At 53.8% G+C, this 18,942-nt stretch overlaps 1 protein-coding gene across 2 annotated transcripts in view; it reads right to left on the bottom strand.

Moving 5' to 3' along the window:
- SSUH2 (ssu-2 homolog) overlaps positions 1–18,942 on the bottom strand; it is a 32,605-nt gene that overhangs the window by 7,078 nt on the left and 6,585 nt on the right. Inside the window, exons 2-11 of one of the 2 annotated variants that reach the window (XM_067043570.1) lie at positions 15,026–15,455; positions 9,982–10,080; positions 9,550–9,631; positions 7,875–8,004; positions 6,508–6,568; positions 5,993–6,117; positions 4,873–4,935; positions 3,159–3,244; positions 1,741–1,833; positions 1,321–1,426 (exon numbers count right to left, since the gene is read on the bottom strand). In XM_067043570.1, the coding sequence (XP_066899671.1) occupies positions 1,321–1,426; positions 1,741–1,833; positions 3,159–3,244; positions 4,873–4,935; positions 5,993–6,117; positions 6,508–6,568; positions 7,875–8,004; positions 9,550–9,631; positions 9,982–10,080; positions 15,026–15,053 (873 nt within the window). In that variant the 5' untranslated portion in view covers positions 15,054–15,455. Of the gene's footprint in view, positions 1–1,320; positions 1,427–1,740; positions 1,834–3,158; positions 3,245–4,872; positions 4,936–5,992; positions 6,118–6,507; positions 6,569–7,874; positions 8,005–9,549; positions 9,632–9,981; positions 10,081–15,025; positions 15,868–18,942 lie in introns of those variants that run through there. The other variant, XM_067043571.1, reaches the window with a different exon arrangement.

Here is an 18,942-nt window from a genome sequence, read left to right as displayed (position 1 = left end):
ATACTGGATTGGATATTTGAAAGTTGCTGAGAGTAGCTCCTAAAAAGGTCTCATCACAAGAAAAATCATTTTAACTGTGTGGTGATGGATGTGAACTGGATTTACTGTGGTGATCATTTCACAGTAATATACAAATAGCAAATCATGATATACACCTGAAACTAATAAGCCAATCTGAAACAGCTACATACTGTTAAAAAAAATAAAAAGAAGAAGGAAGGAAGGGAGGGAGGGAAGAAGAAAGGGAAGAAAACAAAACCAAAAAAAACTGCCTGATGATGTCCCATAAAGGCCAAATTCCCTTCCCAGGCTGACAGCAGGGAGCCACAAATCTTTTCTATAAAGAGCCAGAGTTGGGGCTTCCCTGGTGGCGCAGTGGTTGAGAATCCGCCTGCCGATGCAGGGGACGCGGGTTCGTGCCCCGGTCCGGGAGGATCCCACGTGCCGCGGAGCGGCTGGGCCCGTGAGCCATGGCCGCTGAGCCTGCGCGTCCGGAGCCTGTGCTCCGCAACGGGAGAGGCCACAGCAGTGAGAGGCCCGCGTACCGCAAAAAAAAAAAAAAAAAAAAGAAAGCCAGAGTAAATACTCAGGTTTGAAGGCCATGGGGTCTGTGTCTCGACTACTCAACTCTGCCCTCACACGACAGCAGCCACAGACAATACATAAACAAGTGGGCTGTGCTCCATATATTTATAAAAGCAGGCCAAGGGCCGGAATTTGCCAACTGCTAGTGTACAAGACCCTCCCTGATCTGGCTGCTGGCACCTGTCATGTGCTAGCTCCTTGCTCGCCCAGCTTGCTGCCCTCTGCTGGTCCCCAAGGCCTCTGTCGTGCTGATTCCTCTGCTGGACACCCTGACGCCCATACTGTCACACCATCCACTCCCCCACTGCACCGCTCTCCCCCCCCACACACACCCTGCCCCTTCCTGTCTCTCTACCTCACTTGTGTATTTCTCAATGGCTGACAGTATGGTGAAAGTGCTGTTATTACCCTCTCCCTCACCGACTGTGAGATCGGAGGGCAGAGATTCTGTTTTATGGTATCCCCGTGGCCTAGAATGATGCCTGGTATAGGAGGAGGGTCTCGAGATTTGTCCAAGGGAAGGAGGGAGGAAAAGAGGGAGAGAAAACGACAGGGGAAGAAAGGAGGGTTGAATATGTAAAATTCAAGACAGAAACTGGCCCATGGAGTCCCAGCAGCCTCTGTCCCTGCCCAGCCTTTCTGAATGAACGCTTCGCCTGCAGAACCAGAAGACCTGGCCTCACAGGGGGAGGAGGGACCCAGCTCCCTTTAGGGCGGCAGCAAAGCCCTCCTTACCGTCGTGTTTTCATCCTTAAAGAGCGTCTCTCCTCTGGCTTTAGCCAGCAGCTCCCCAGGGCAGCCCAGCTGGCGCGCAGACACAAACTCAAACAGGCTGTTCTTCCTGGACGGGAAGAGGATGAGGGACGGAGCCCGGGGGTCGGGTTAAGGACCTGGGTTTGCGATCAGGCAGATGGGGGCTGGAGGGCTTGCCGTACTACCGCTGGGACCTTGGGAAAGTGCTTTAGCCTCTCTGGGCCTCAGCATCCTCACGGGTAAGACGGAAGACTAGTAAAGTACGGACAGTTCTGCTCTAGCAAGGTACCCGACGGGAGAAACCCTTAAGGCGTGGGAGCCTCCCTGACGTGGAGTCTCAGGACCCTGGGTCTCCTTCTCTCCCCGCAGGTCCCTGCCCTGTGAAAGCCCGGTGCCACGTACCACACGGTGACCAGCTGGAGAAAGTGCAGCAGTTTCTTCTCGCCCCTGCAGGTGGCACAGGTCTTGCTCCCCCGCCCTGAGCATGTGCTGCATCTGAGAGGGGCCCCATCAGTACCACTCAGATGGCCGTGGTGTCCCAGTGGCTCCGGAGGCCCCCGCCTCACACCCTTCCTCGTAGAGGTGGACTGTGGTGGGCACGGATTGCTTCCACGTGTCCACCATCTAGACCTCCCGCTCCTCGCAGCAGCGCCCCAATTTCCCTTTGGAGACCACCCTTCTCCCCACCAGCCCACATGGTTTGTGGCCTTGCCCCCATCCCTTCTATGAACAGGCTGGGACCTCAGCCTGGCCAGTCAGAGAGTTCCATCTCTCTGGCCATAGTGGCTGATACAGAGACTGACACATGACCCAGGTGAGTGCATGGAGATCCACCCCAGAACTTTTGCTGGAACTATCAAGAAAGGGCCATCCTTTTCCACTGAGGTCACCAAGCTTGGAGCTGCTGGTGGCCTCCTCTGCCACCACAGGAGACAGCCTGCCTGAGGATGAAGCCAACATGAAGGAAAGCAGAGTGAGGGACAGAGACAGATGCCTGGTGACATTGTTTAAGCACCTGGATCCAGCTGTACCTGAAGCCATCCCAGAAATCTATTCCTCAACTTTTCCACTACATGGGCCCATAAATTTACTCTTTTGCTAAAGCCAGTTTGAATTGGAGTTCTTTTACTTGTAAGTGAAAGAAATCTAAATTTCCTTCCAAATCAAAGAGCTCCTTTACCAACCACAGGTGGCAGGTCCACCAGAGCTTTGCCATCTGGCTTGTTAGAAGGATGGCCTGGGCCTGGATGAGCCACCGGTATCATTAACCCAACACAACTTTGAAGAGTTTCACTCCTCATGGTTTCTTGTTTCCCTTTAAAGATTTACAAATGCATGAAAGGACATCAAGTCCAAAAGGCAGCAACCCACTGTCTGCAAAGCCCCGTGAACAGGTACTTTGTTTAGTCAATCAACCAACCTTCCTTCACTCTTCCTCCATTTAGTCCCTGCAATGGGTTATAAATAAGGGTTTGCCCAGGCCTGGATCCTCAGAGAGGTAAGAATCTCACCTTGGGTGCTTTTCTGTATTCACTTCCCCTCCATGTGAGCAGGAAGAGGTCTCCTCTCTTGACCCACGGCCTCCCTTCCCCCCTGCAGACCCTCGTACCTCCCCCCGCCCCAGACCCACAGATTGCTGGATGGGCTCCACTTGGTCTAGAGAAACACTCACCAAGGTGACCGGGTCCCTACAATGCACAGAGCTCTGGGGACACAGGGGTGACAAGACAGTGCACCCGCTTGCCTTCCTGAGGGCAGGCAGTGAAAAGCAAGAACGCCAGTGAGAGCGCTCAGCTCGGGGCCAGGGAGCCCCATCTTACCTCTGCCTGCCGGACCCCGAGCACATCTGACACCGCCGGGCGGGCCTGACTCTGCGCTTGGCCCCGCTGCACGAGGGACACCGCACCTGCAGACACACGTGGCCTCAGCCCTCACCCGCCCCCCGGGGAGCAGGCAAAGGGCATCCTGAGACCTGGCTCCAAGCCAGCCTGTGACCTGCCCCAAGCCGTCACTTCCCTTCCCTACTTGCTCTCCCTGGGCCTCGCCCCTTGTCTGTAAAATGCAGTGTATCTTTGGACCCCTCCAGTTGTAGCTTCAGAGACTCTGCATGCTCACATCCCTGTTTCTCCTGAGACCTCAGCCTCTCCTGCTCTTCTCTGATCCCCATGACCCTTGGGACCGTCCCCTGACCAAACAGCCATGGCCGGGGCGGGGGGAGAGGGGGAAGCTGGCCCTCTCTGGTGCTGGAAAAGCCCCCAGAGACGGACCAGGCTATGCCCTCACAGCGGGCTTGGGGTGTGCTCCGGAGACATTCCAGGGAAAGCCTGAGGGACAAGGGGGGAGGAGGAGTGGGGAGGAGGAGGGGGGAGGGAGCAGCAAAGGGCCACCGGAGGACACAGAGCAGGCGCAGCCACCGCTGAGCCCCACGGAGGGTGCGGAGCGTGTAGAGGAAGGAGCACACAGCAGGCGGAAGCGGGGTGGAAGGGCACGTGGGCAGACAGAGGACAGAGGAGGCCCGGTTTACAGCAGCCAGTGGTCAGTGTGTGTCCAAGGGATTAGGCACAAACGGGGAGGTGGGGAGCGCTGAGGACACGCGAGGGGCGTGGACTTAACTGCTGGGAAGGCTAGTAGCCTAGAGGATTCTGCAAAGAACGCTGAGGCCACGAGGGCCTGGCCGGTGCTGAGGGGCCCGCGCGGCGGCTGAATAGTATACGTGGTCGTCCCCACCCGGATTTACATCTACCAGAACCTCAGAATGTGACCTTATTTGGAAACCAGCTTTGCAGACGTAATTAGTAAAGGTGAGGTCATACTGCAGAAGGGTGGGCCCTACATCCAATGACTCGTGTCCCTATGGGAAGCCCGTGAGGAGACGGAGACACACACAGAGAAGCCAGGAAGCAACACGGAGGCGGAGATGGGGGTGAGGCAGCTATAAGCCAAGGACTGCCAGCCGCTGCCGGAAGCCGGGGGGAAGGCATGACAGGGCTCTTGACCCTGCCGACACCTCGGTATTGGACATCCAGCCTCCAGAACTCCCAAGGGAATAAATTTGTTGCTTTAAGCCACCCAGTTTGTGGTCATTTATGACGGCAGCCCCAGGAAGAGAATCCAAGGCCCGAGTCTATCGTGTCCCTCAGAGGCCCTGAACTTCACTTCTCGGCCGGCACTTTGCCCTGCACTACAAGTGCTGGTCACTTGCTAGTCTGCCCCCCGGACAGAGGGTCCCTGTGAGAAGGACCCCAGGTCTCAGTCCTCCTGCACCCAGCAGGTACTCAGTAAATGTTTGTAGGTGGAGGAGAAAAGGAGAGAAGAATGAAAATCATAAACCATCAAAGTGAAATAAGGTCAAGAGAGACCACCCACTCCAACATTCCCATTTTACAGGTGGGAAGATGGAGGCCCGGAAAGGGAGGATGACTTGTCGGAGGCCCCACCGTTGGCCCAGGGAGCCCCAGGCTGCCAGCCCAGCCCTCCACCCCCACATGGCCCTGCTCCACATCACGTACTCACCGACGGCCACGTGTGACTCACCGTGCCCGCCCCGTGGCAGCTGCTGCACTTGTAGCGCCCATGCCCGTGGCATTTGTGGCATTCCTGGGAGTGAAGGCTCTCCTTGATCTGGTTTTCCAAGGACCAGCAGCTCCCGATGTCACCAACCCCACCCGCATGATGTCAGCATCCCACGTGGAGGTATAACAGTTCAGGCCATGGTGGGAAAATGACCATTTCTGACTAGGCTTCCAACGGGCCTTGAACACCAAGCCAAGGAGATCATGGTACCATGTCCTCGGAGCCTCAGCCCAGTCAGTCCCGGATGCTAAGACGGGGAGACCAGGTTTCCGACTCCCATGTCCTAACTCACACTCCCAGGCTAAACCACAAAAGCCAGTATCCTTAGCCCATTAGGTGGCTAAAGTGGTCTTTGGGAATAGAAGCCATCAAAAAACAGAGGGTGTTTTTGCAAAAGGCAGCAAGCTAGCTACTGGAATTCAATGGCTGAATCAAAATAGCTTTTCCACCCTGGAGAACAGAATGAAACACTTCCTCGATCTCTCAAAGTCTTCTCCGTCTTATGATGCTATGAAAACTCAGAGGGTAAAATGACACGCTTGAATCAAGTTCTAACGTGAAAACAAGGCAGGTAATTCGATGAGAACATAACATAAAACATCTCAGCTGTGGTTTTGTAACACATTAGGTTACGCTCACTACCTGTCCTGATTATATTTCTGTAAAACAGCGTGGATGTCAAATTCTACTCCCCTAATGACTTCCATTAAAAAATCCCAGGGATGCTTTAATTTTATTTTATATGTTTCATTCAGCTGTTTCCCAACAGGTCAAAAAAATAAAAATAAAAAAGACAAAAACACTCAGATGGCCTAGGAATGTGAATGCTCGCTATTCAAAGCTGGTGACAATTTCGTACCATCCTGTGGCTATGTGAACGCTCCCTAATTTGCGCGGAATTTCGTATGGGAGTACGTCCACACGCTGGGTTTTCTTAGATTTTTGCTTATTTGACGGGCAAGGAATAAACCACCAGCCTGGACTGTGGGTTTCCTTTCTAAAAGGATAAAGTTTGAAGAAAGTATGGTGCCCGGAAAACCAGCTCCGAGAGAAGGGCCAGAGACTCCAATAAACACATTACCTTGACCAATGATGAGTGAGGAACTTGGAACTTCCTGGTATCTTCCTGAAACATCGGGGGAACCTGAACCTTGATGTCCCAAAGCCTGGGGGAGGTCCCTCTTTGTGGCCCATCCACGGAGTGGTCTGACAGAGAGAGGGGCTGTTCAAAGAGCAGCAAACAGCTGCAAGGACCAGCCTTCATTTATTCACCAAAGAGTACGGAGCCTTCACCTGGTGCCAGGCGTGAAGCTAGAACCTGGGGCCGAGGGACTGGTAGGTAAGGGTGCCCTTAGAGCCCGTACACTTTTGCAGGACCCCCTGCAAACCACTTCCTGGACAGGAGGCGTCTGCTAACGTCAGCCCTGGAAGGTCTCCAGGAGGAAAGGCCACCCTCTCTTTGGATGGGGGATGGGAAACTGAGGCTCCGAGCAGCAGAGCATCTTCCTCGGGGTTGGTGGCTAAGCCAAGTCCTGACGTCCTCCACCAACGCCTGCCGTATCCGCTAATTAAGCTGATTTCAGACAACTCACTTACTGGTAAAGGGCTGAAAAGTCCATTCAGTTATCCTGGATTCACTGAAGGTTTCTAGTCGATACTACAAAGGAAAAATAGCGCCTTCACACTCGTGCCCTTAGGAGGACAGAGCCTTATGCGAAAGGACGAAGCTCCCCACCCCTGGGCTCAGCGGGGAGAACAGAAGTTCCCAAGCACGGCCTGCGCCCGAGGGCTGCCCAGAACAGGCTGGCAGCAGCGACTCGTGTCGCAGATGCCCTGGGACACATCTGCAGGGGGTCACTCAGCCCCAGGAAATCTCCCCTGACAGACACACCACTGGGCACCTTCAGTATAATGTGTATAATTTCTTTATACACATTTATATACATTTATACAGAAATATACATGTATATATATGTATATATACATATTTATATACATGTATATAAATATACATGTATACATATATATACATGTATATATAAATATACATTTATATACATTTATACAGAAATGGTCTATGAGGCAAGTTTTGAAGCAAAAGCTGGCCCTCTGACAGGTGGAAGCTGCTGGAATGAGCCACTCCGAACACCCCCTGGGGGAATTTATCTGCCTGAGGTCGAGCTCCTCCTTCCTGATCCTCATCCACGGGATCCTGGACGTCGCCTGGCTCCTCCTTTTCCATGTGAGGAAAGGGACGCTCAGAGAGGTCAGGTGACTTGCCCGAGGTCACACAGCTACACAGAGACCGCGTACCTCAAACCCCTGCTCTGACCACTCCCTGCGAGGCTGATTTCTGTAACTGTGTGCCCTCCAGGGGGTGGCTATGCCAGAGACACTAGGAAATGTGAACTTAAACTCGTCCCTGTGAAGGCAGAAGGTGACAAAGGTGGGGTCACCTTGCGTGGTCTTGGTACCAAGCACAGGACCTCCCTGGAGCCTCAGGCCTGGGGGTGATGAATACATAGCCCTGGCCAGGATGAAACTTGGGGGAGGCAAGGGAGCTGGGGTCAGGGGAGGAGACGGCCCTTTCTAGCCCACCCCTCCAGGAAGCAGGAAAGTTGTGTCTTTAGAAACAGGGCTTTGGGGCCAGCAAACCTGTGTTTGAATCCCAGCTCGGTCTCTTCTAGCTGGAAGTTTGGGGGCGAGTAACTCCACCTCTCTAAACGTCCAGTTCCTGCTAACTGGTGACTAGGATACCTGCCACGCAGGGTAGCTATGAGGACGCGGTAGGTCTAGGTAACGCGCTATCCGTGATGCCTAGGGCGCTCGAGCTGTTCTCTGGTGACTGACAACCATGATTCCTTGTATTACAACTCACTGCAGTGTCACCGCTATTCACCGGCACTGTTCCCCAAGACTCCTTTCTCCCCGGCCTCGCCAGGCGCCCTCCGGCCAGCCCTCACCCTGTGCAGGGCCTGCTGCTTCAGCTCCAGGATGACGAGGTCGCCGGCGGCTGCACTGCCGTAGCAGCACTTGGAGTCCACGAAGCTGAGGAGGGCTTCCCGAGCCGCCTCCTCTGTCACCACGGGGACTCTGGTGGGGACCAAGCAGAGGGGCGGCGGGTGTGGGGAGAGCCCGCGGGCTCGCCCAGGCCCCTCAGCCCCCTCACTGTGCAGATGGAAACTAAGGCCCGGAGACAGGGGTCCCCCGGCTGCGTCCACAGCAGTGGTAGAGCCCTCGGGCATCCAGCTGCTGAGGTCATCTCCGGCATCAGGGACTGTGTGAACAGAGGCCCGGTGGGAAAGCGGCAGGTCCTTCTAGAGGACAGCAAGGCCACTTTAGCTGAGGTGTGGAGCTGCGGAGAAGGGCTGATGGGGTCTTAGAACTCAAACGAAGAAACAAAAACACAAACAAAAACCTGAAAGATGAATTATGCCACTTGACAGATAAGGAAAACTGAGGTCCAGAGAAGATGTCCCACAGCTAGAAGGAAGCAGGGTTAGGCTAGACGAGGTTCCTGCCCTCTGGGACCGTGACTTCAGCCAGAGGAGTCGTGAGTAACGCTCAGGGGAAGACCCCAGCCGAGAACCTTCTGACGGTGGCGCCCACAGAGACCCGCCGTGAGCCTGCTGGACGGCAGCGGTGCAGGCTGGGAGGGCAGACTACGAAGGACCCTTTCTCGGCCCCCTCTCGGGACACCTCTCCTCCTCCTGGAAGACCCCCCTGAGGCCCAACTGCCCTGTCCCTCCTCGTCAAAGCCCCCCCGCCACCGCCATGAGCAGAGGCCCCCTCCTCCTCCCCGCCTCCCATCTTCACGCTCTCCTCCACGGCAGCCTGCCTCCAAATGTAAGCCCTCAGCCACGCATGCTGTGTCGCCGACACCCCCGGCCCAGCGCACAGAGGGGCCCGTGTGCCCACAGACGGTGGACAGCGGATGGAGAGGGTGGGCGCAGCAGTGGCCAAGACGAAAGAAGGGGCGTCCGCAGGCACGCAGGGAGGCTGCCCAGGGAGGAGGAGGGAGGTGGTCCAGGCAGCAGCGAGGGCAGCAGCACCAGGAAGACCCCCTCAACGGCAGGACACGGCCAGTCTGGACCCGGAACGGGCACGGCTCCTCCTCCTGTCCCCGCACAAAGCTGGCTGGACAGCCCGAGCTCTGCCCCGAGTCCCCCAAGCAAGCGGACTTTCGGTAAAGGGCGAGATAGGAAACACTTTATTTAGGCTTTGTGGGCCACGCGGCCTCTGTGTCACCCCTCGGCTCCTCTGTCACAGTGTAAAAGCAGCCACAGACAGTAAGGAAACAAAAACACGTGGCCGTGTGCCAATAAAACCTGATAGACGAAAACAGGCAGTGAGCTGGATCTGGCCCGGGGGGCCGTAGTTTGCAACCCCTGATCTAGACTAGTGTTTTCACCCCTGGCTTGGTAGCCACACAACCTGAAGAGCTTGGAAAAATCCACAATCCCAGGCTCCGTCCCTGGAGACTCTGACCCACTGGGTCCGCGGAGTCCTGATGCACTGTCTGGGTTGAGATCTGTGGCCCCTGAGAGCCCTGAGGAGGGCTGTCGGGGGACAAAGGTAACCTGAGCATCGTCACGCCTGATGCCGCGTGATGGCTCCACGGGGGTCGCCAGGGCTCACCTGTGTTCCAGAAACGAAGACCAGCACCTTTGCTCCTGGGGCCTCCCCGGGGCCTCCGAAGGTGGGAGGAATATCCGGCATCCTAGAGGAGGACGGGGAGTCAGGGCTCGACAGCCCGGCTCCAAGGCACAGGTATTTGTGGGACAAAAGGAGGGAAGATGGGCCGATGGTGAGAAAGAACAGACGAAGAACGAGGGTTCCAAGACCAGCGGCCTCCTGGCGGTAAGTGGAGATGGACGTGATCACGCAATGTCCATGGACACAGGGCCTATGCCCCGTCCTCCGTTCCCTCCCAATGGCGACAGGGGCTTCCCAGGGCCCCCAGGGGACAGGGGAGCTCCCCCAGCCCGGCCTGCTCCAGAGACGCCCGCACGACAGCATAAGCCCCGGGAAGAGGCTGCGGAACCCAAGCCCCCAGGGACACAGACTCACTGTCCCTTTGACGAAGCCAGTCACAGCTGGGCAGCCTGTCCAGGAGTTCAGCCGGGGGCGCCAGAGGACTCTCGGCCTCGAAGCTGAGGTCCATCACACCTGGGGAAGGACGGGCAGTGGTGAGCCTCAGGGAGGAGGGGGTCGAAGGCGACTCCTGCCAGCTACCTGACAGGTGAGGGCAGCTGCATCGTAAAGAGGCTCACGGTTTCAGTCAGGCTCACTCTGTGGCCCCCTCAGGACACACAACATATCTGTAGGGCAGCCAGCAATGGGGTTGGGGGTATGACAGTAGCAGCGGTAACAGTAATGATGAGACAAACGTTCGGGAGGGCAGCTCCTATTTGCTGGGCACCTAACTCCGCGCCAGTCGGCAGGACAGGTGCTGTAGAAACGGTATCTTATTCCCCAGCCCTAGGAGACAGACACCGAATAACAGATAGGCACACTTCTCTGCTGCTCCTCTCATCAACAGACCGGTCTCCGTCTCCTCCCCCTTGAACCCGGGCAGGCTTGTGACCGCTTCACCAAGTGAACACAGCGAGCGGAGAAGAGACTGCAGCTCCTACTTCTGGCTTCCTGAAGCCGTCCCTCTTGACGCCCGAGCTGCCAGGTAAGAAATCAGACTGGCCCGCTGGAGAGGCCACGTGCAAATGCCCTGAGACTACGTGGGGAGGGGCCCAGCGGAGCCTGGCCTTCCAGCCGCCCTGCCAGGCCACCAGGAATGGGAGCAAAGCCATCTTGGACCCTCCAGTCCAGAGCAGCTGCCTGCTGATTACACTGAGGGACCCTTTTATGGACTGCGTGTCTGCACCCCCCCAGATTCATAGGTTGAAACCCACAGCCCCAGTAGAGCTGGGTTTTTCTGGGTTTTTTTTTTAACACATTAAAAAAAATTATTTATTTGTTCGCTTCTAATAAGTTTATTAGCGTTCTCAGCTACTCCAGCCACCAGGGACCCAGGAATCAGCAAACATTTTCTACAAAGAGGCAGGTGGTAAATAGTTCAGAACTGTGGGCTGTACAGTCTGTCTTATTTACGCACCTCGGCCTCAGCGCACTGAAAGCAGCTATAGACAACAGACAACTGAGTAAGTGTGGCTGGTTCCAATTACACTACAAAACAGGCGGTGGGTCAGCTTTGGTCCACGAGCCGTATTTTGCCCACGCTGACCTGGCACCCACCCGTGCGGGGGGGGCTCTGAGAGGGATCAGGAAGGTGGCAGCTGGAATTTGAACCTGTCTGGGGCAGGGTCCATGCGGTGTCTGTGAGCGCAGTTGAAAGAATTAAAGGCGAGGGGCAGGCTTGCACTGTAGCCAGGGTGGGTGACTGCACTCAGAACCCCTGGGCGTGGTGTTTAGGAACCCGGGCTCCGATATCCTGCCGCCTGAGCCAGGTAACACATGACACTGTGCCAGACACTCAACCTCCCAGCACTCAACTCCCCCCGCTGGGAAAGAGAGCGGGTGGTATTAGGGCCCACCTAACGAGACAACGTGTATACAGCCCTCAGCCCCGAGCCTGGCACGCTGTAAATGTTCGGTCAGTGCCTTGGGCCGAGGAGGGCGGGTCTTCCTCTTTCTTGGCGCTCCTTTAAGCCAGCGCACAAGAGTGAAAATGTCAAGCGTGGCAAGAAAGGCAAGGCCATCACAGCCCCCTCCCCTGGGAGGGCCCCCGCCTGCCCGGAAGCCTTGGCTCCGCTGGGGCATCGATACTCCCCTGGACAAGAAGACAAGGAAACGCCACGTGGCTGCTCTGTCCTGCTGGAAACCAAACAACAGGGCAGGAAGACGGGAATGAGAGGTGGGGAACTCAGAGCTCCATCCATCAACTGGGAGCCACAATGACCTCTGGTAACCCGTCAGAGCTAAATTAACCTCCCCATTATGTTGTGGACGAAAATAAAGGCCTCCGGGCTGAAGCACGGGCAGACACGTCATTTCCTGGGCAGATCTCATGGGGCACAACAGGAACGCGACGTCACGGGACATTGTGTGGCGCCCAGCGTGGGGTGCTCCGATGGGGGCCACCAGCCGCGTCACCGTTTCCATGGTGTTGGGCTGAGTTCCGGGGTGGCCGTCCAGCTGGACCACCGCCCCCTAATTCATGCACTGCGTCGGTGAGGGATGCTCCAGGATCTCTCTTGCACCTCATGACAACCACTGTTTTCTCCATTTAGTAGAAGGAAGAGATGAGGCTCAGAGATGTGATTTGAGACAGCAAGCCCACAGGCTCATAGCAGAGACAGAAACGGTACTCGGAACTCAGAGCCTGACTCGAAGCCCTAAGGCATTTCTACTCGGGTGAATACCCCAGTACTCCAGGCACAAACGTCAAGCGGTTGTGGAGACAGCTTTGCAAAGCGGCACCCAGGTCGTGTTTCCGCTCACCAGACGCCAGCTGTTTTTCTTTTGTATAGGAAGGAATTTTTCTGGGGGAGAAAGGCACAATTTGTGGATAAACCCCTTATCTTTCTCTTTTTAAAATGCCATTCCCTTGATTTCAGGCGATCAAAAGAATCCACGTCTCCTGCCCCTGATTAATCATTGTTAAAGCACTGAAATCCGACAGAGGTGGTGCTGGAAGTGACTTCCAAGTGGATGCCACACCCAGAATGTCCCTATCCGTGCCTACTCTGGTACCAAATTATGTCACTGGAGGAAGATATTCTCTCTCTGAAGCTTCCACACATTGTAGACTCAAAAACTAAGGGGACGAAACTTTAGTGACTGGGAAGGGTAACTCAACTGGCTAAAGAGGACAACCATCTCTCACCTAAGAAGGGACATTTGAATTACAGAAGTCGGGCTTCCCTGGTGGCGCAGTGGTTAAGAATCCACCTGCCAATGCAGGGGACACGGGTTCGAGCCCTGGTCCGGGAAGATCCCACATGCCGCGGAGCAGCTAAGCCCGTGCGCCACAACTACTGAGCCTGTGCTCTAGAGCCCGTGAACCACAACTACCGACCCTTTGTGCCACAACTACTGAAGCCCACACACTGCAACTACTGAAGCCCGTACGCCACAACTACCGACGCCTGTGAGCCTAGGGCCCGAGCTCTGCAACAGAAGCCCGCGCACCACGATGAAGGATAGTCCCTGCTCCCTGCAACTAGAGAAAGCCTGCGCACAGCAACGAAGACCCAATACAGTCAAAAGTAAACAATAAATAAAATAAATTTATTTTAAAAAAGAAAGACAGAAAAAGCTTTAAAAATAAATAAATAAATTACGGAAGTCCCATGGCAGGCTCCCTTTCTGAAACCAGGAGAGAACTTTACTTAGTTTCAGATTTTGTCAATCTTGTTTCCAAAAACTTTCTGGACAATCTCACACCTTGCAGTAGACCCTAAATGCCAGCCTGAGGTTTGATTATGTTGGAAACCAGCACATAGGGTGACCCTACGGCAGAATCAGAGTTTTTAGAATTTTAAGGGAACTAAAAAGAGTTCACCTTTCTCTTACCTTGCTTACCAAAAAGCTTGATGCCAAAACAGAAACACCACGGTGGTAACATTTTCCATTGATAGCAGCTTAATTTTAAAGCTCTCAGGGACATAATCTGATAATTCTCTAGAGTCATCATTTACTCCATGCCTACTCTGGGCTGAGTGATATATTAGGCACTTTATATCCAATTAATCTTTTACCAATTCTGCAAGATGACACCATCTCTATTTTTATTGGGGGAAATAAAGCTCAGAGAGGTCAAGTGACTTAGGCAAAGTCACCCAGCAATTAGGAGGCAGAGCTTGGATTTGAATCCAGATCTGACACAGCCCATGTCTACTATAACAAACTCCAAGAATAAACGGAAAGAATGCTAATGAGCAGTATTTTTTAAGAGGAAAGATTGCATTCGACTGTTAGTAGAAGCTTATTAGAATAAGACGATGGATACACCATTTCCAATATATCAGAGACCAGAGTTGGTCCTCCTCAAACACATGCTAAAAAATCTAGGTACAGTCTCTCACTTCAATATGAAAAAGGACTCCAACAAAATTGAAACTGAGCTCTCTCAGATCAGCATGGGTTCATTTTATATCCCACTGCAGTTCTAAAGGCTTAAAGCTTGGAGACTCCAACATTAAAGGCAGGAAAGAGTGCTGGGCCTGCAAAGAACCTTCAAAGTCACCAAGTTGGGTAACTCTGAAAATGTACTAGTGTCACAGGCCTCTCTGGGATTCAAGTGAAAGCTGTGGATGCCTTCCCCTCCCCTCCCCAGCCCCCACACAAAGCCCACACATACAGTATTTTGCCTTCACCTTCATGGTCCTCAAATTAAGAACTCCTGACCAATCTCCTTTTACAGATGGAGAAACTGAAGCTCAGAGAGGTTAAGTGACTTGACCAAGATCACAGAGCGAACTCACAGCAGGGCTAGGACTTGAACCCTAGCCTGCCAATTCCCAACCTCATAGTCGCCACCGTGTCCGTTCCAAACGCACTATCCAACTTTCTTGTTTTAAAACACAGCACATTTCTTCTTAAAATACCACTTCCTTCTTCATCTCTTTAGTTAGTTCTTAGATTCCATTGTATTTCTGTCCCACTAAGGACAAGATGGGGTCATCCGGACTGTGTTTCCTGAGCAGTAATGAACAAGAGAGCTTTTCGCTAGAGGGAGATCGAGCGTAAAGACCTTTCACTGACATTGCTTTAAAATTAACCTCATCTAGGAACTGATGCAACTCTGACTGAAATGAGAATACTGATATGCAGGCTCCCGTTTGGCTTGGGCGGGGGAGGGGTGACTATCAGAGGAAGGGAGGAGAGAGAATCTAAGATTCCGACAGTGCTATGTGGTTAGGGAGGAAAGTCCTCACCTTGCTTTTCTACCTTCCTTCTCCACCGCCCCGAGGCACCTGATGGAAGAACAGCCCGCAGGCTGCAAATGGGCTTTACACGTGAAAGCAAAGAAGGAAGGAAGGGATGCTCTGGCAAAACAGACGCGGAGCCGAGACAGCGCTGAGGGCGGCGGGGGAGGTTCCAGCTCAGCGACCCACGGAGGCGGGCGCCCCTCGCCCTGACAGGCTGTACTTACTGTCACCGTCACTGAGATCCCTGTCCATCGCCGAGATGTCCAGCCAGGGAAGTGTCTGCCCTCCCAGCGGGCTCAGGCTGCTGGGATCTGAGGGACCACCCTAGGCCCCTCCCAGAACAGCGGGCCCATTGTTACCTGATCTGAATACAACAGAGGGAAACATCTGTGGGGAAGCCCCGGATCCATCAGAGCGGCTGCTCTGTTCCCGGTCTAAGCGTCCTTGGGGCTCCTCCTCACAAGACCCTCTACTTGCCGGGCTCGTGCTGGAACTCCTGATCGCCTGCGTCCTCACGCAGCCCTGCGAGATGGGCGCTTTCACGAACCCATCTTCCTGAGCTGGGATTCAGACTCTCGTCTGCTTGACTCTCAGGTCAGAGCTCTTGACCCCTGTGCCACATGGCTCATCTGCAGGGAGGCAGGTTCCTGAGTGCTGGGCAGGCAGGGTGGGGGAGGTGGGTAGAGAACAGAGCAAAAGTTAATAACCGCAAGGAGGCCACGTCCCCAACGGCAAGGGGAGGTGCAGGCGGGAGCTCTCAAGTCGTGTCAGCCTCCTCGGCTCGCTGGGGAAGAGTCGAGTCCGGGATGAAGAGGTGATGCTTCAAAGCCGCTCAGCACAGCACGGACAGCCGGCTCCCGACCCGGGCTGCGTGGGCCGCCGATGTCACCACGCCAGCCCGGCTCTCTGGGGGACATCCGTGGGTTTCTAAAGGCCTCTTCCTGAGCCTCCTGCATCCGGGCTCGCAACACCGGCAACCCCGACCCTTGCAAGACGACGCAAGATCACCCCTCTCCTCTAGAGGAGTCTAAACCATGAACACCTGGACCTGGGTCACCTGCTGGTGGAGGCAGAGGGCCCTGAGCTGGCACCACCTACACCGCACCCTTGGCAATGACGCTCACAGCCGGGCCTGGAGTTCTCTGGCCAGGACAGCCTCGCTCCGTAGGGCAAAGCATGTACCCTGTGCCCTGCCTGCCCAGCCCAGCAGTGCCCAACGGGATGTGTCACAATGCCCACAGCGAAGACTGGCTGTCGCCTTCACCTGGGAAGTGCTGTGACTGATGTGTCCATGGCCGCGCTGGGCACAAGGCGACCACAAGGTGCCCTCAGTCCCCCTCTGCTGCGCCCCCCCCATCATGCACCGCCCGCCTCCAACAGGATGCTCGTGACAATCGTGAAAGCAGTAGCAATAATTTGACAAATGCTTCTTAAATGCAGTCAGATGCTTCAACGCCCACAAGTGGGTTTTTACGGTTGATCGGAGCACTAAATTCCTTAAACTTCAGACTTATATAAGTTTCATTACTGCACGTTCATGAGAAAGACCGAGATCCTAATACAGCCTCTAATACCCTTAGACATTAAGCAACGATTTGAAGCCCTTGTAGAACTGTCCCCAGGGTAACAGGATTACCATGGATGTGTATGCCTGGGTGTGTATTTTACTCTAAACATAGTATGTGTGTGTGTCTACGTCTGTGTCTGTGTGTATGTATATTTGAGCTTAAACATGGTAGGTGATAGACAAATATAGAGATACATAGATACACAGATGGATAGACAGAGAAACGGCTTAACTAAAACAATATATCACTATTACATGTTGAGTGCTTTTTAAGAAACAATAGATGCCTGCCAAAAACCCTCCTCAGCATTTGAAAGAAACAATCCCAGGAAATTATTAAATGGCAAATAGAAGCACAGAATGTTAAACGGAGCTGAGTGCTAAGGGGTCCAGAAGTCTTGAGGCTGCAAAAATGCAGACAGCCATGAGCTGTATCTTAGGAACCCGGGAGTGTTGATCGAAGGCAGTGAAAGTCCCTTGCTGCACACTAGTTAGATCACATAGGCATGGGTTAATAAATATCTCTTAAAATACATGGAAAATGAACAAACCAACTGCTTGACCTTTCTAATCTTGCTTAGGCATCAGACAGGAATGCCGTCTGCAACTACAATGGCATGCGTGGGTGACTCGGGCCAAACAATGTAACCATCACCCCCTAGTATTCAGGTGTCAGGAGAAACAAGCATCATGAATTCTTGGCTCCAGGACAGGACGAAGCCAATACTGGTTCCCACTTCCTGCTAGTATCAGAGGGGCTTCGGGCGGGGAAAGAGAGGCATCAAACGCGTTCCAGACATTGTACATTCATTCTGTGTCACTGCTATTGATGTCAAGAAGGGGGCGCCTAGAGCGCTTCTTCCTGAACCGGTCCACAGCGGTCCACGGGTATGATCCGTCATCACACTCTTCAGGTCGTACACGTGGTTAAATACTCATGAAACATTTGTTGAATGAACATAACTGTCTCTGAGCTAACTCTATCCATTTCTTGCTGTCTGAGAATCTTGTCTCTTCTTGGAAATAAAGGCTATTTGATCTCATAGTTTGGTCTCTTGACTCCTGAGGGTACCTCGTGGCTGTGGGAATCGTGTTAGGGCAGTAGAGGGCTTTAGAAGAGAAACCAGAAACCACAGTGCCTGGCTGCAGCTGAATATGACGCTGAGAGAAATTCCTAGAGGTAGCGCTCAGCCAACACCTGCAAGTATTTAAAGGGTTGTCGTGGGGAGGTGAGTCTCGGGACACTCATCCTACGATCAGGCACGCTGGGAGCTGATCCAGGATGGGGGACCATTTCAACTTATCAGGGAGAAGATCTGTCGACGGACAGATCCTTCCACTGGGTTGGGCCTCTCCAAAGAATATGAAAAAGCAGAAGCTTGCCGATAAAACAAAGTGGGCAGCAGTAGAACCCAAGAGTTTATGACTTCAGGATCGATGTAAACTGGGTTCAAAATTCAGAGGTGGGTGCTGCGGCACTACAGCCCCTTTGTGGAGCATCCCCCGAGGACACTGGAAGGAAATCCTCCTGGTGGGGAAAATTCCAAACAGTGCACCCGGCTGTGCATTTTGCCTGAAGGAAGAAATGGCCACAGATAAGAGTCTACACCGCTGTTGTATAGCACAGGGAACTCCACTTCACTTCGCTGTACAGTAGAAACTAACCCAACATTGTAAAACAACTGTACACCAATTTTTTTTAAAAAAAGAGTCTATACCAATTTATAAGCTATGGAAAATGGTTTTTTGTTTGTTTTCGTGTTTTTTGCGGTACGCAGGCCTCTCACTGTTGTGGCCTCTCCCGTTGTGGAGCACAGGCTCCAGACACGCAGGCTCAGCGGCCACGGCTCACGGGCCCAGCCGCTCCGCGGCACGTAGGATCCTCCCGGACCGGGGCACGAACCCGCGTCCCCTGCATCGGCAGGCGGACTCTCAACCACCGCGCCACCAGGGAAACCCTGGAAAATGGTTTTGCTGGATGGTCAGGAACTTTGGAAGAAACATCACTGGAACACTGGTGACAAGGAGGTCTGGGAAACGGGTATATTGATAGATTTCTCTGAATGGGCAAAGAATATGAAAACATTTGTATCTCATGGTAATGCTCATCAAAGGGTGACTTCGGCCGAGGAGGATTTCAATCACCCTTTAAAGGTGAGGTGTGGGGCTTCCCGTGGGGACCAGTCAGGCTCCCTCTGCAGCCACTTCTGCCATTGCCTAGTGGGTCACAGTGGAAGGGATGGAGGTCCTGCATGGGCTCAGCAACATGGGCTTCCACTCACCAAGGCCGGCCTGGCTACTGCTGGGTGCCCAGTCAGCCAGGAGCAGAGACCGACACTAAGTCCCAATACGGTGACCAACCAGTCACCTGGCGGCAGGTTGATTACACTGCACAGCTTCCATCACGGAAGATCCAAAACAGACACTCTGACTATAAACGTGCCTTCCCTACGCTCCATACTTCTACCATCCCCAGACTCTAGCAAAAAGAGCAGAGGCTGCATCCTCTAAGATGGAAGAAGTCATCGGACCAGTCTGGATGAGAGACAGAGGCTTCTGGCAAGTAGATCTCAT

Source organism: Kogia breviceps, chromosome 10 (assembly GCF_026419965.1).
Source record: "Kogia breviceps isolate mKogBre1 chromosome 10, mKogBre1 haplotype 1, whole genome shotgun sequence".
In the NCBI taxonomy this organism is placed as follows: Eukaryota; Metazoa; Chordata; class Mammalia; order Artiodactyla; family Physeteridae; genus Kogia; species Kogia breviceps.
This window is presented reverse-complemented; position numbering and strand designations above follow the sequence as displayed.